The following is a 16,895-nucleotide window of genomic DNA, read 5'->3' as shown; positions in this document are numbered from 1 at the left end:
GTGCTCACTGAAATGGAGAAAGGAACTATGGAGAGTCGGGGGAGGGAGGCATAGGACTTGCCAGTGAGGTCACAAGTTCCAAAGGAAAGCCATGGAAGAATTTCACTCTTAGGAAGAACTTGCAAGTGGCTGGGTTTACTGACAAGGGAATGACCAGAGTATAAAATGGGAGGGGTACAGGTTCCTGGAAATGCTGGCATGTGTGGGATGGGTGGGAAGACAAACCAAAGACTCAGAAGGTATGAACTCAAAACATAGAGACAGGAAGTTCAAGTGATGAGGGCAGGAGGGTGGGAGCAGGCTGCTGTGTGGGAAGCTGTTGAGAGGGATCAATCATCTCACAAGATGAAGCCTGAGGAGAGCCATTAGATTTGGCAGCATAAACCACTGGTGACCCTGGGTGCAGAGTGAAGCACATATGACGGGAACTAAAGAAAATAATGAGCAAAGGAAGTTAATGGAACAGGTGTAGTGCATATGAACACATGTACAGAAATTCAGTCTTGAATTTCAAGAAGTAAGAGTTCATCCATAAATAAGAACAGATATAGGAATGGGAAAGGAGGGGACACCTGGAGAAGAAGGAAGAGCTTGGGAATGTAAAAGTGAGATGACAGCAATAAACTGGCAGAGCCCTGACCTGCGTGAGTTAGTGTGTTGGGCATCTACCCAAGAACCAAAAGGTAACCGGTTAAATTCTCGGTCAGGGCACATGCCTAGGTAGCAGGTTCAGTCTCCAGTTGGGGCTGTGCAAGAAGCAACTGATCAATGTTTCTCTTTCATATCAGTGTTTCTCTCCCTCTCATTTATTTTTAGAGAGGGGAGAAGGGAGAGAGGAAGAGAGGGAGAGAAACATTCATGTGTGGTTTCATCTCACATGCCCCCTGCTGGGGACCTGCCCCATAACCCAGGCATATGCCCTGACTGGGAATCAAACCAGTGACCCTTTGGTTTGCAGGCCCACACTCAATCCATTGAGCTTACACTAGCCAGGGCAATAAATAAAATCTTTTAAAAATGACAAAGTTTGGAAGGTGTAAGAAATCTTCTAAGAAAGTAACGATGAAAATAATGGCTAGCTTATGTGATGCTTCCTGTGCATGACAGGAGTCAGACCTCAAGCTAAGACCTGGCAGGGTACACCTGTGCCTTCAGACAGCATCTGTCATGGGACGGCTGCTCTTGTCTTCATTACATACGCCACTGGCCAGGGAAGCCTGGGTGTGGGGTGTGGATACTGCGGAATGCAACCTGTTTGTACATTAAACACCAGTGGAAGTATTATTGCATGGTGTGAGGGGCAGCCCCAGTGTCCTACAGTGGTGGACAGTTTCACAGGTAATAGAAGCCAGAAAAAAAAGTGTCAGAACTGACCTTCTATTCAGCTGTGAAAAATTGTGAAAATACTATAAATTGAATGATTAGCACAATTAATGGTGTTTAGCATAAATAAATCATTGTCCTATGCTTTACAGATGATTAAACTTCAGGAAGTATTTAAAACATTTTATCTCGGAAAGCACAGTGGTCGAAAACTTCAATGGCAAACTACGTTGGGACATGCTGTTTTAAAAGCAGAGTTTAAGGAAGTAAGTGCATTGTCTGTTGGACATTTATTTTTTATTTTTGTAAGTATGTTAATAGAATTTTTAAAATCGTGATTGAACTTGGTAGCAAAGAAAGGAAAAGATTATTCAGTATAACTCAACACTGGCTTTGTAGGTCAATAAAATTAAACAGCTGAATGATTAATATCCCAATCAATAAGAAATCAACAAGAATAGAAAAGCCATTTATTTACCTAACTGAAAAAAGAGCAAAGGATGTGGAGAGGCAACTTGCAAAAGCAAGATTAAAAAATCGATATCCATGGGAGAGAACCAAGATGGCGGCGTAGGTAGACACACTGCGCCTCCTCGCACAACCAGAACTGACAGAGAATCGAACAACAAGGGGGACCAACACCAAGAAAATAGAAAATAACCATTCATCCAGACTGGTAGGAGGGGCGGAGACGGGCACCGGGGTGGAGAGGACTCGCGCGGCTGTGGCGGGACTGAGATTGGCGGAGTGTGGGACAAATGGCGCAGGCAGTCCGAGCACTAGCAGACCCTGCGGCCCCACATCTGCGCAGATAAACCGAGAGGGCCGGACTCAGAGTGGCGGAGAGTGGGGCAGGCAGAGCAGCGGGGTAGCACCCCGCGCGGCACCAAATTCGCCCACAGATAAACCTGACCAACGGTGGGCAGCAAAGCAGACTGTGCAACCCAGGGCTCCAGCTCCGGGAAATAAAGCCTCAAACCTCTGATTGAAAGCGCCCCTGGGGGTTGGGGCGGCAGCAGGAGAGACTCCCAGCCTCACAGAAGAGGTTGTTGGAGAGACCCACAGGGGCCTAGAGTGTGCACAGGCCAACTTACTCGGGAACCAGCACCAGAGTGGCCCAGTTTGATTGTGGGTATTGGAGTGAAAGATTGAAATCCGGAGGAGAGTGAGGCTGGCGCCATTGCTCCCACTGGGCCCCTCCCCCTCGTACAGCGTCACAGCTCAGCGACCAGTGTTACCCCGCCCTGGTGAACACCTAAGGCTCCGCCCCTTAAAGTAACAGACGTGCCAAGACAAAAAAAAAAAAAAAAAAAAATGGCCCAAATGACAGAACACTTCAAAGCTCCAGAAAAAATACAACTAAGCGACGAAGAGATAGCCAACCTATCGGATGCACAGTTCAAAGCACTGGTTATCAATATGCTCACAGACTTGGTTGAATCTATTCGAAAAACAGATGAAAAAATGAAGCCTATGCTAAGAGAAACGAAGGAAAATGTACAGGGAACCAATAGTGATGAGAAGGAAACTGGGACTCAAATCAATGGTGTGGACCAGAAGGAAGAAACAAACATCCAAGCAGAAAAGAATGAAGAAACAAGAACTTGGAAAAATGAGGAGAGGCTTAGGAACCTCCCGGACGCCTTGAAACGTTCCAACATCCGAATTATAGGGGTGCCAGAAGGAGAAGAGGAAGAACAAAAAATTGAAAACTTATTTGAACAAATAATGAAGGAGAACTTCCCTAATCTGGCAAAGGAAATAGACTTCCGGGAAGTCCAGGAAGCTCAGAGAGTCCCAAAGAAGCTGGACCCAAGGAGGAACACACCAAGGCACATCATAATTACATTACCCAAGATTAAACGCAAGGACCTACATCCAAGATTACTGTATCCAGCAAAGCTATCACTTAGAATGGAAGGGAAGATAAAGTGCTTCTCAGATAAGGTCAAGTTAAAGAAGCTCATCATCACCAAGCCCTTATTATATGAAATGTTAAAGGGAGTTACCTAAGAGAAAGAAGATCAAAAATTGGAACAGTAAAAATGACAGCAAACTCACAGTTATTAATGGCCACACATAAAAGAAAAACGAGAGCAAACTAGGCAAACAACTAGAACATGAGGGTTGTCATTAAGGGAGTGGGAGGGGGAGAGAGGGGGAAAGGTACAGAGAATAAGTAGCATAGATGATAGGTGGAAAATAGACAGGGGGAGGGTAAAAATAGTGTAGGAAATGTAGAAGCCAAAGAACTTATAAGTATGACCTATGGACATGAACTATAGGGGGGGAATGTGGGAGAGACGGGGGTGGGCAGGATGGAGTGGAGTGGGGGGGGAAATGGGACAACTGTAATAGCATAATCAATAAATATATTAAAAAAAAATAATAAATTTGTATCCGATCCAAAAAAATAAAATAAAATAAAATCCCTCAATATTACATTTAAAAAAAAAAAAAATCGATATCCATGAAAATGTGTTCCACTTCTCTGTCAATCAAAGGGTTGCAACTTAAAATGCAATAAAATGCCACTTTTGGACTATGAAATTGATGAGGTCCAAAACTAAAAGAGCAACTCTTGCCTCTTGCCCACTGCTGGAGGGAGAGCGTGAACTTTATAAAGGGCCGTTTGACAACGCAGATCTCAAAACTTCTCAAGTCACATGCTTTGTTGTAGTAGTTCCAGTTCTGGGAATTCATATTAATAAGACCTTTTCTCAGGTTAATAAATAAAAATATCTGTTGCAGTGATATTATTAAAAGTGATCACTTAAGAGGGGAAATGCATATAATGTATCACTAAATGAAAGAAGCATGTCACAAAACAGTCCCTTCATGTTCGAATTTAATTTTATAAGTAAAATTACACTAAGCAAAAAGATTACAAAATTCCTATTTTGGTAAGTATCATAATACATACTCCATACACTATAATTTATAGAGTTGACCTTTGAACAACTTGGGTTTGAACTGTACGAGTCCACTTACATGTGGTTTTTATTTTTAAAAAAGTATTGCCCTGCCCTGGTTGGTGTGGCTCAATGGATTGAGCACTGGCCTGCAAACCAAAAGGTCGCCAGTTTGATTCCCAGTCGGGGCATGTGCCTGGGTTGCGGGTCAGGTCCCCAGTTGAGTGTGTGTGAGAGGCAACCAATTCGATGTTTCTCTCACACATCGATATTTCCCTCGCTCTCTTTCTCCCTCCCTTCCTCTCTCTAAAAAATAAATCTTTTTTTTTTTTTTTTTTTTTAAGTATAATGGGCCTTGGCTGGTATAGATCAGTGGATTAGGTGTTGGCCTGTGAACCAAAGGGTCTCCTGCTTGATTCCCAGTCAGGGCACATGCCTACGGTGGCAGGCCAGGTCCTCAGTAGGGGGTGCATAAGAGGTAACCACACATTGATGTTTCTCTCCCTTTCTTTCTCCTTCCCTTCCCCTCTTTCTAAAAATTAATTAATTAATTAATTTTTTAAATGTATAATGGCCGAGACATGATATTATTTAGGGAAATTCCTAAAGATTCCACAAAAAAAATTACTAAGAACTGATAAATGAATTCAGTAAAATAGGATACAAAATAAGTATCCAGAAATCAGTTGCATTTATATACATCAGTAATGAACTAAGAAAACAATCCCATTCAAAAGTGCATCAAAAAGGTAAAATAAAATACCTAGGAATAAATGTAGCCAAGGAGTAAAAGACCTGTACTCAGAAAATTACAAGACACTGGAGAAAGAAATTGAAGAAGATACAAATAAATGGAAGCATATACTGTGTTCATGCTTAGGAAGAATTAACATCATTAAAATGTCCATAGATTCAACACAATTCCTATCAAGATATCAATGGTATATTTCACAGAACTAGAACAAATATTCCAAAAATTTATATGGAACCACAGAAGACCCAGAATTGCCACAGAAATCTTTAGAAAGAAGAACAAAGTCAGAGGAATCACGCTACCTGATATAAAATGATACTACAAGGCCATAGTAATCAAAACAGCATGGTGCTGGCATAAACAGACACGTAGATCAGTGGGACAGAACAGAGAGCCCAGAAGGAAACCCACACCTTTATAGTCAATATTTGACACAGGAGGCAAGAACGTACAATGGGGTAATGCTACTCTATTCAACAAATGATAATGGGAATATTGGGCAGATTTGGGTAAAAAAAATGAAACTAGACAAATTCTTAAACCATACACAAGAGTAAACTCAAAATGGATTAAAGACTTAAATGTAAGACTCAAAACCATAAAAATCCTAGAAGAAAACATAGGCAGTAAAATTTCAGGCATTTCTGGTAGCAATATTTTCTTCTGATATATCTGCTCAGACAGGGAAACAAAAGAGAAAACAAACAAATGGGACTACATCAAACTAAAAAAACTTTTGCACAGAAAAGGAAACCATCAACAAAAATGAAAAAAGCACCCAATGAATGGGGGAACATATTAGCCAATGATACATCTGATAAGGGTTAATATCCAAAATTTATAAAGAACTTATAAAACCTGACACCAAAAAAAAAATCCAACTAAAAAATGTCCACTTCTCTGAAGAGGATATACTGATGGCCAACAGACAGGTGAGAAGTTGCTCAACGTCATTAGATCATTGGAGAATGCAAATTATTGATAAAACCACAATGAGATGTCACTTCACACCTGTTTGAATGGCTGTCATCAGTCAACAAACAGCAAGTGTTGGCTGAGGCAGTGGAGAAAAGGGATCCCTCAGGCACTGTTGGTGGGAATGCAGACTGGTGCGGCCACTGTTGCTAACCGCGTGGGGAGTTACCTCAAAAACTGAAAAATAGAACTGACTGCCTTATGAGCCAGTGATTCCACTTCTGGGGAATATATCCAAAGAAACCCAAAACACTAATTTCAAATAATATATATACACCCCTATGTTCATTCCAGTATTATTTACAATAGTCAAGCTTTGGGAGCAGCCCAAGTGTCCATCAGAGGATGAGTAGATAAAAAAGCTGTGGTGCATTTACACAATGGAATACTACTCATCCATGAGAAAGAAAAGTCTTACCCTTTGCAACAGCACAGAAAGACCTGGAGAACATTGTGCTAAAGGAAATAAGCCAGTGAGAGACAAATGCCACATAGGATTTCACGCATATGTGGAATCTAATAAAGAAAATAAACCCACAAAATAGAAACAGACTCATAGACACAGAGAACAGACTGGCAGCTCTCAAGAGGGGAGGGGTGTTGGGAAGCTGGGTGAAAAAGGTGAAGGAATTTAGCAAACAAACAAAATATTCATAGACACAACAGTATAGTGATTACCGTAGGGAGAGAGGGTTGGGGAGAGGTAGAAGAGGGTAAACGGATAAATGGTGATGGAAGGAGATTTGACTTGGGGGATGAACACACCATACAGTGTACACATGATGTGATATAGAATTGTACACCTGAAACTGATATAATTTTATTGACCTGTCACCGTAATAAATTCAATAAAAGTAAAGTATAAGTGGACACAGTTCAAACCTGTATTGATCAAGGGTCAACTACATATATATATGTGTGTAATTACATATACATTATGCATGCATGTTGCATTGTATGTTATTGTGCAGGGTTATATACATAAAACCACACCTGCTAGTCTTTAGTGTCTAGTGACGTTCCCCGTAGTGGCAGCTTCGGAACTGCACCTCTGCAGCGTGGTCACGACTGCAGTTCTCGCCTTCCATGGCTAGGCCTGAGGATAAAGCACTCGCACAGGATGCTCTGTCACCCACTCAGAACTCATTGCGTGTTGAAAGCCTGTGAAGTGGGGACTCTGAATAGAGGTGGGGACGCGTGTGAGGTGCAAAGCTGGATTACATTAGTCACGTACATCACAGGCACATAGGAAGAGAAGTGAGGCCGACAGTTTGTGATCATTTATGTGCTTATTCCATTACTCATTCCTTTAACAACGATGTTGGCTGATCTTTTGCTAGCTTCTCTGTCCATACAGGTTTTGTCACTGGACATTCTCATTCTCTGCCCGCCCACTCCAGTGGCATGCCCCCCATCGTTACGAGGACCTCAGCGGGCTAAAAACTTACAAGGGTGCTGTTGGATTTGTGTCGGCAACGTCTGACTTCAAGTTAATCGTTATCCCCTTCTTGTTCAATACAATTTGCTAAAGAACTTTTTTTACTACTTTAAAAAATAATTCGAGAGAAGAATTTTTAACTGCAATAACCACATCATTTTATTCTCATATAATTGGTAACGTAATTTCTTCTTACTTGGTGGCTAATTAATAATCTCTTACATCACATTCTCCAAAGTTTGAGAGCCAAAAGAAGCCTTAAAATTTTTTAAGATTTTGCAGAGTAGCTTCATACATGGTATGTCTGTTTTCTCTAAGGGAAAGAAAGAGTTCCAGGTGTCCCTCTTCCAGACTCTGGTGCTTCTCATGTTCAACGAAGGGGATGAATTCAGCTTTGAAGAAATAAAAATGGCCACTGGGATAGGTATGAAAACCCTCTTGAGAATGTGTGGTTTCTGAGTGCCCTTGTTTTTAAAACATTTATTCATTTAAGAGAAGATGTAGACTCTGTCTCTGCTTGTGGCTCTTGACAGTGTGGTTTCTTTCGTTTTTGTTGAGTGTCTTTATTCATTTCAATGCTAATCTGTGCCTGCATTTTCTCCCCATTCAGAGGACAGTGAATTGCGAAGAACATTACAGTCCCTGGCCTGTGGCAAAGCACGAGTTTTGATTAAAAGTCCCAAAGGAAAGGAGGTAGAAGACGGAGATAAATTCATTTTTAATGGAGATTTCAAGCACAAGTTGTTTCGAATAAAGATCAATCAAATTCAGATGAAGGAAACCGTACGTACAGACTTTCTCTTTTTACTTAATAGAGTGGGTTGTTCATCAAGGAATCATTAGTTTTTATAATGTCTTGACTGTAAGAGTTCTAAGCATATTTTTGAAGTATCTAATTTGAATATGATGTTTATAAGAGTACTCATTTTTTAAATATATTTTATTGATTATGCTATTACAGTTGTCCCATTTTCCCTTTATTCCCCTCTGCCCTGCACCCCCCCCGCCCCCCCCCCAGAGTATTCATTTTAATGTGGCTTTCGTTAGCTTTATATTCGCAAAAGGAACAAAAGTCAGAAAGAAATGCTTATAACAGTTATTCATATTCACGAAAATGGTGTGATGAGTCAGAGAGTCCTATATCAAACTCTGTTAGTGGAGAGAGCGTGTCACTTCCGAAACCCAGTGGCTGGTCTTTCTGGTTTTGCACAGCACGTTTCAGACATTCCCTCAGCCCTGGCCCCAGCCAGGGTCCTGGGGGGGAGCGGTAAGAGTTGTGGGCGTTGTGAACCCACTGGCATGTCAGGGTTTGTGTCCAGAGCAGGTTCTGGCCCACTGCCCGCAGGCCCATTTCCTCATGCAGAAGCTCTTGCACCCCTGGGCTGTCGTCAAATGTACAGGCCAGGTGGGCAGGTGCACCTCTGGCACCCACCTACATACTGTGGTGTCCAGCTGGCCCGCTTGTACATGAAAATGAGTGAGGTGAAGGAGTTCAATTCAGACAACAGAAGGGCAGCTTTTAATGGGTCTAATCACAAATATTTTCTTCACTTCCAGCATTAGACAGTGATTGCTTCACTTACATAGAGGTATTAATGTAGCCCAGTCAGAATATATATTTTACTATACAAAAAGAAACATAAAAGACCGATAAATACATAATATGTTCACTCTGGTCAGTAATTCTTACGCAATTCAAATTAAAGTAACATTCCATTTTTCATCTATCGATTTGGGAAATGTTTAAAAGTTTGTCATATTCAGGGTTGGTATGTTTAAGATGTTTGGATTGGTACACCTTTTTTAGTGTGTAATCTCATATATCTGCTAAAGATTTAAATAGACGTGTCTTTTGATCCATGCTTTTTACTATTAGGAATTTAATAAGAGCGATTAAAAGGTGTAAAATTTGAAAGTTATAATTCCAAAATGGGACTGTCATCTCTTTCCTCCAAATAAAACCACTTTTGTTTACACTCATGCAGTTTTTTTTTGTTTTTTGTTTTTGTCTTAGTCTTATTTTATCAGCAGTACAGGGAGCAGTAACTTTTGGGGGGTTATGATCCCTTTGAAAATATGTTGAAAGCTTGGATTCTCGCTTCCTGAAACGCACCTTATACGCAGACACGGACTTGCCTCTGCCCCACCCCTCTGTGGTCTGCGGATCCCCATTAGGTGGCTTTTTAACGTGAAGTTACCAATGTTTGCTCTTTGCTTCTGATAATAGCTCTTTATCTGTTCAGGTTCTTCTTCTTTTTTTAATTACTCCTATATGCTCAAGTTTGTTTTAAATCAAGAATAGATTTTCAATTTTATCATGCCTATCAAGATGATTATAATCTAACCTTGAGATTATTGTGGCGATCTCAGTTATATTGGGAGGATCCCAATGCCAAGCAAAGCTTAAACGTTTCTAGAATAAATTCTGATGACTAGAATACTTTGTTTTTGTTACTGTGCTATTGGATTTAACACAGGATTATACAGGGTTTACAGCCTCTTTATAATTTTTTTTCAAGATTTGGTATTGAAGGTATACTGTTGTTGGGAAGCTAGGTTTTATTAGAACATATAAAAATGCATAGCAGAAGAGGATTCATCCAAAGTTTGGCCTTTTTCTGCATCAAAAGTTTCTAGTCAAACTCAACAGTATGAAATAATTGATACCAAAATAGATCTTTATACTTCACTTTTTGTCTTTTTTGTTCAGGTTGAAGAACAAGTCAGCACCACTGAGAGAGTGTTTCAGGACAGACAGTATCAGATTGACGCCGCGATCGTCAGAATAATGAAGATGAGGAAGACTCTTGGTCATAATCTTCTAGTTTCTGAATTGTATAATCAGCTGAAATTTCCAGTGAAGGTAAATGTATACTAGCTTAATTAAACCTGTAGTATTGTGCTAACCATTGACAAAGCCTGTTCGAGTCTCACTGCCTTCAGAATATCATTTGTTCTACATTATAAGTGATCGTTTGCTTCAGAAATCTACCTTTGTGTACATACTAAGTGTAGAAAACCTGGCAAGTGATAATAGTAGGAGCTTTATCTGAAATGTTCTTTGTCGTCATTGTGGGAATGATAGGTAACTAAATTTCCCACTTGCAGGGAAGTACTTAAATACTTTGAAGAAGGGAAAGGAGAGTAAGTACTACATAGAAATAGACACTTCTTTTTCTCAGTAGTTGTAACAGTTCAGGTTATATCACAGGATTTTAAGATCATACTAACAACTAATTTACTCAGCATTTTATAAGCAACAAAGCATTCTCTACCTCAGTAATATGTCCCGTTGCTGTTGAGCAAAAAGCCTACCCTAAAACCTTTCAGTCTGTGTGTATTTCCAGAACTGAGATCTCTCCTGGCTGTGTGTGGAATACAGGATAAGGGGACCATTATGAAGAGCTCTTTAAAGTGTGTATATCCACCTAGAAAGTGTGGGACTCTCGTGATACCTGGCCTTTCAGTGTCTAATCCTGCCTCATGTGCTTTTGAGGTGGACGTATCCTGTGTGTTATCCAGTTCGATAAAAGAGCTGCTGGCCCTCCCTTCTCACCAAGGGAGTCAAGTCGAGGTGGACCAATGAGTCTCCACACTGAAGGGGTGGGTGGGCGTGCCATCCTACCTCAGCAAGTACCCGGCTCCTGTTCTCTCCAGAGGCAACGTGTGCTCTGCAGTCGTGGAACACTGCTTCCTACACCATTCGTCCCTACCATGAGCCAGGGAGAGTGTTGGTTTTCCCCTTTGCAGATGAGAGACCCAGCAATTAAGACTAAATAGCAAGGAAGGTGTGCATACCGGCATAGCACCTGGTTCTCCTTGATAGGTAACTGGGTTTCAGCCACATACTGTAAAATGTATGACCTATCACTGAATAGAGAGTTAAGCTGTTTGGAAGATAGAATATACAGGGGAAAGCTTGCTCATAATTGTCGTCATAGTCATGCTTCCTAGAAGCACGGCCAAAGGGCACGCCTCCTGAGTAGACATGTCATGGTGTGGACATGCATTTCAGTTATCTACTTATAGCAAAGGAACACTCAGAATCTGTGATTATTTTATATAAATGTAGCCTCTAGAGTAAATAAAATAAGGTAGGGAGAAATGTCCTTAACAACAGATGAGAATCCTGCTACCTGATAGGACCTGCCATGCATATGTACTTACTGGCGATCATAAATAACGTATTTACATTTCACAAGTTTCACAGTTCCCACAGGAAGCCCTGCTCTTGACAGTCTATTCACATGGAAGCACTTTGATCGAGAGAGAATGTTAACATTGACATTGTCTTTGAGGTGGGGAGTTTTAGTCTATTCATTGTGTAATTAGTTCACAACTACAAATAAATATGTACATTTATATAATTATATGTGTAATGCATATACATAATTATAATCACAAACTTTGTGCATGATGTTATATTCCCCTATGTTTATAAAGTTAATACCACTGTAATTGTGGGTTTTGTTTTTCTTTTTCAGCCTGGAGATTTGAAAAAGAGAATTGAATCTCTTATAGACAGAGACTATATGGAGAGAGACAAAGACAATCCAAATCAGTACCACTATGTGGCCTGATGTGTCGACCAGCTGTTTTCTTTCAGTGAGACACTGGAATGTATCTTCAAAGCATTGAAACACTTCTGTGCTGTTTTCAGGGCTTTCTGGGATTAAGCCAGCACGGATAATTTGAATTAGAAGGAAAGGAGATGGTTCTTGGATAACCTTTCACAAGGCTTAAGAATTTGCAAATGGCATATGTATCTTTTCACCCTCCAGTTCTCCCTCTTGTTCTTTTAAGCATTTAAATTGTTTCCATTGCTCTGTGCAGAATGACATTGGGATTGGATGAGAAGATTTTAGTTAAATGAGGTTCCTTTGCAAGATGTTCTTGTGGCAAAAAAAAGAAACCCTGAAAGTTTGGTTTGTTTTCGTGTGTGATCATGAATGCACAATTTAAAAGACCCTCTATGCTGCATTCTTAGCTACAGAGATTACTTAGTGTTCCTAAAGATAAGCTATTTTAGTTGATGAACACTTAGATTAAAAACAAGAAACATTAATTGGTGAACATTAGGAAGAAAGTCAGTGTTAAAAACTGGCTTATTGATTATGCAAGCTAAATACTGGGATCTGTTAGTTTCATTTATTTTCAAAAAGTTTTAAACTTCGATGACTGATTTTTCGATAATGAGGTTTCTCAGTGAGATCTCTGATGTGCCAAGAGGACATCGGGCCTGATGTGTGTGATGCAGTGAACCCATCAGCGTCTTTATTTCCACAGAATTATTTGTGAATTTTCTGTTTAAGGGTTTGGGGGGATAGTTTGTGTTTACCATTCTAAGATTGAGTCTAGCAGTCCCTCTTTTTTTCATGTGGGTAACTGCTGTTTGATTTTTTTTTAATTGCAGTATTTGTATGATTGCTATAATAAAGTTTGGTTTTGTTTTTACAGTCACGTGCAGGGACGGTCGTTGTTCTCTCTGCTATAACCACTGTAAAAAGTTTTATAGGAGACTCAAAGTCTTTATTGTGAAGCAGAGGTTATTTTGTCAAAAGATTAAAAGGATTTCATTGGCACCTGGTTTCATGTTGTGTATGTGTAGGTGAGGTTGAACTGCAGATGGTGTTAGTATGCTAACGATAACAAAGATACTTTTCTGATAACATTTAAAATACTTTATATTTTACATAACAGCATGTTTCATTTTGATTAAAATCTACCAAAGGAATTTTGATCATGGTATAAGTGTTTAAAGCAATATTTTCTGGAATATACCAACTTTATATAAATCTGATTTTGTGCTAAATTATTCAAAGATTCTGCCTTCTTGAAACATGCGTATTTAAAATATGACATGGGTTTCCATATGAAAATCCTCTTCAAGTATCATTTCTATATTTGTAAATTTTCCTTTGAGTTCTATAATATGTGGTCTGTAAGAGACCAAATAGATTTCTACTTCTTATATTTTAACTTCATTGTCTCTAGAGATTAATATTGTAATTTAATGTAGACTTACTCTGAATAAAATTAGTTTAATTGGCCTTAAGATTACATTAATAAAACTTTGTGGTATGCAAACAACATTCCTCTCTTTAGCAACTTAAAACTCATTACTAGTACAACAGACAGAACCAGAAGCGGGGCTAACACCCATCACCCGCAGGTAAGGATCCTTTCCAGTCCTTTTTCACAAACCGCAGCTCAGTGGAACATGGCAGACTGGTTTGACCTCAGGGTGATTAAGAGCAACATACTGCACCTCCTGTTGTGTTTGTTTCCACCCATTCTATTATCAGTATTATTTAACGTTTTATTATAGTTAAAAGTTAATGTGGCAAAACAAATAGTGTAGAGGAAATGATTGAAAAGGCCCCTAAGGTTGGAGTCTCAGATATGGCACCACCCTGCCAGCCCTGTGGCTCTGTCTGGGGAGGGCTCAGAAAACAGGCAATGTCCTCTGTTTGCCCCAGTGCCAGACACTTCAGCCTCTCCCAGTACACCACTGGTGCCCTTCAAGCTGCCACCCTGGCACTGGAGCTTAGAGGGAGAGAATCTGAGTGGGAGGACAGCACAGGTGATGTACCACAGGCTCCAGTTCCATTCAAGTCCAAGTGACACCCTTGGGCTGAGCGGTCCTTCCTCAGATCAAGCAGAGGCTCTGGAGAAGCAGACAGACCGAGAAATGCCTCTTACTGCTCACACCCTAGGCCTTAACTTTGGGAGCCCACCTGCATCACTGCTACCTGAAATGAGACACAACTTTTACCTGAACTGCACTTTTCTCAAGTCTGAGACTGGTTTAATGACACACAGAACAATCTACCACCCGAACTTCTATCTCTGACTCTCTTATGTATGTAGGATTCCCATATATAAGCATGTATTAAATTTGGTTATTTTCTGTTGCTTAAAAAAAAAAGGCACTTAGATCAGAAAAAAGCTATAAAATTGGAAAGGAGGTGAAGTTTATTTACAGATAAATGATTCCCAGAAAAATCTAAGAAAAGCAACAGAAAAGCTATGACTGAAAAAAAAGAACTAAGTTTTTAATTGAACACAAAATTAACAGAAAACTCAAAATATAATGGAAGGCCATTTTTTCAATAGCAAGAAAAAATAAATAGTAACAAAAATTACAGTATATGAACAGCATATTTTTAAGAATATTCCTAAATCATTTCAAAATGCTTTTGCATACATTTATAAAATGTATACATTTATCTATGCAGCATCTTAAGATGTCATCAAATGGCCCTTACTTTAAAACACAAATAGACAAGATGATCCTAAAGTTAAAACAGAAAAGCAAATAGGCAAGAATAGTCAGATATCGTTCAAAAACATTTAACACGATTTAACTGAAACACTATGCTGCCTGCACATCACCAGAATGAGATTAAATTACCTAATTTAATGCTGGTTTCAGCCCCTCCCAGGAATGGAATCTTCAACCCGTCATCAGGAATGACCTGGTGAGCCCTGGTGCCGTAATCTGCTTGATAGACCTCTGTGACCTTGCCACAAACAATGTGCTTTTTGCTAGTTTAACTTCTTGACCCACTGCCTTCTACCTGTAACTCTTTCATTTTGTAAAGCTCCTCAGAGCTCCTTTCTATCTGATAGATGGAATGCTGCCTGATTCGTGAATCATTGAATAAGGCAGTCTTTAAAATTCACTCAAGTTTTGTTATTTAACGGTATAGAGTAAGTATAATAGTGTTATGGTGTGTATATGTATGTGTATACATACCAGTACACATGTACATAGGAATAATGACAGGAAAGAATAGACTAATAATAGCTGTCCCTGCAAAATGAGTTCTGGAAGGCTAGGAACAGGTAAGAGGGAAACTTTTATTGCAGACCCTTCTGTACTTTTTGAATTTCGGTCAAAACGATGTAAGATTAATCAATCACAAGTTAAGAAAAACAAAACGGCTGCATCTAGCACACCGCACAGCATCGTACCCCCACCAGAAAAGAAGGAAGCCGCCAACCCAGAGGAACTGCACTTCCCCCTCCCCTGCTCCCAGTCAATTGTATCGTTCGTAGTTCTTTTATATTTACCATTACTATAAGGAATATGTTGGAACCTCTTGTTTTTTTTGATCCATAAATTTACTGTTTTTCAAGGATATTATAAAAATGAGGAAATGAGGGCCCATATTTTCCCCATGATTTTACCCCCTCTTCTTCCACTCTGACAGCTCGTCAGATTACTTTTGTGTTTATATATTTAACAATTAAACCATATGTGTTTTAGCTAGAAGGTGAAACTTGTAAGTGGCATTTGTGACATGATACTTCACCCCAGAGGCAAGGAGTGCCTAGCCCAAAGGGTGAGATGTGATGCAATACCAGTGCAACCCTGTCTTACCACTAAGATGAACTTTCTCATTACTTGATTTGCCTGAGTCCAGTCTCTTAGAGACAGTTCCTTAGAACTCCGATACTGTTTTCACTTTCAACCGTATGCATAGCTGTGGTCTGGAATTTCCTTCATATCCATCCCTGTTTGGGTCCACCACTCAGATCTCCAGTCTCCCTTTCACTCATTTTCCTGACTTGCTTTTCTCAGGAGAATGCTGGAAGACAAACTTTATGGTTCCCTGGTTGTCTGGTTTACTTTGCATTTATGTTTAATAGTGTGGCTATTTATAGATTTTAAGTTCAAAATCATTTTACTCAGAACTTTGAAGGCATCGCTCCATAGTCATCTAATAATGGCAGCTCTAACATCTGATGCCATTGTGTAACTAGCCTCGTGGTTTTTTCACGAAACTTTTGAAATCTATTCCGGTGTTTTTCTATTTTACAAGAACCTATATAGATGTGAGCCCATTTTCATTTTTCCTGCCAGGACTCAGCGAACCTCCTTCCTTAGACGACTTGTGACATCCTTCTGTTGTGGGAAATGTTCCTCACTTACTTCCTACATCGAATCTTCCCCTCGAATTTTTTTTTTCCTCTCACTTTCACTAAGAGGAATTTTTGTTAAGGAAATAAGCCAGATGATCTTACAATGCAACCCAACAGTCCCCGCCCACAGTGCACTGTTCCATTTCTGTTTCTGGTTAGTTTTCCTGGCAGTGGCCTCTGTATCAGAGTATCATTTGTTTTCTGATTACTCAGTTTTAATAGCAGAGATTTTTTAACGGCTACAACATCTTGAAACTGAGGTCACTAATTCAGATTTTTAAAGTTCTTTGTTCTTCCCTCATGTCTAGGGTAGGGGTGGTAAACCTTTTTTTGTAAATGCTTTGTGGGCCACATGTAGTCACTGTTATATATTCTTTGAGTGAAATCAAGGAAGAGGGGAGTTTGAATATAATGAGAACAGACATATATTCAGTCTTTGTGGCAGCTAGGGGCATTACAGTCTAAGTGTGGGGTAGAAGCAGGTTGAGTGGGGTGCAGTTTGCAGTGGCTCGAATCAGAGGCAGAGACAGAGGTTCTTTTGGATGATGAAACGAGCAAGTTTACA

General features: G+C 39.8%; 1 protein-coding gene across 1 annotated transcript in view; it reads left to right on the top strand.

Moving 5' to 3' along the window:
* CUL4A (cullin 4A) overlaps window positions 1-13,471 on the top strand; it is a 70,588-nt gene extending 57,117 nt beyond the window's left edge. Inside the window, exons 16-20 of the mRNA XM_053916423.2 lie at window positions 1,476-1,589; window positions 7,721-7,826; window positions 8,013-8,185; window positions 10,113-10,265; window positions 11,887-13,471. Coding sequence (XP_053772398.1) covers window positions 1,476-1,589; window positions 7,721-7,826; window positions 8,013-8,185; window positions 10,113-10,265; window positions 11,887-11,982 — 642 coding nt within the window. The 3' untranslated portion in view covers window positions 11,983-13,471. The remainder of the gene's footprint in view (window positions 1-1,475; window positions 1,590-7,720; window positions 7,827-8,012; window positions 8,186-10,112; window positions 10,266-11,886) is intronic.
* Window positions 13,472-16,895: the final 3,424 nt, after the last annotated feature.

This window comes from Desmodus rotundus, chromosome 13, assembly GCF_022682495.2.
Source record: "Desmodus rotundus isolate HL8 chromosome 13, HLdesRot8A.1, whole genome shotgun sequence".
NCBI lineage: Eukaryota > Metazoa > Chordata > Mammalia > Chiroptera > Phyllostomidae > Desmodus > Desmodus rotundus.
Note: the sequence above shows the minus strand (reverse complement) of the source record. Positions and strands in the feature narration are given on the sequence as shown.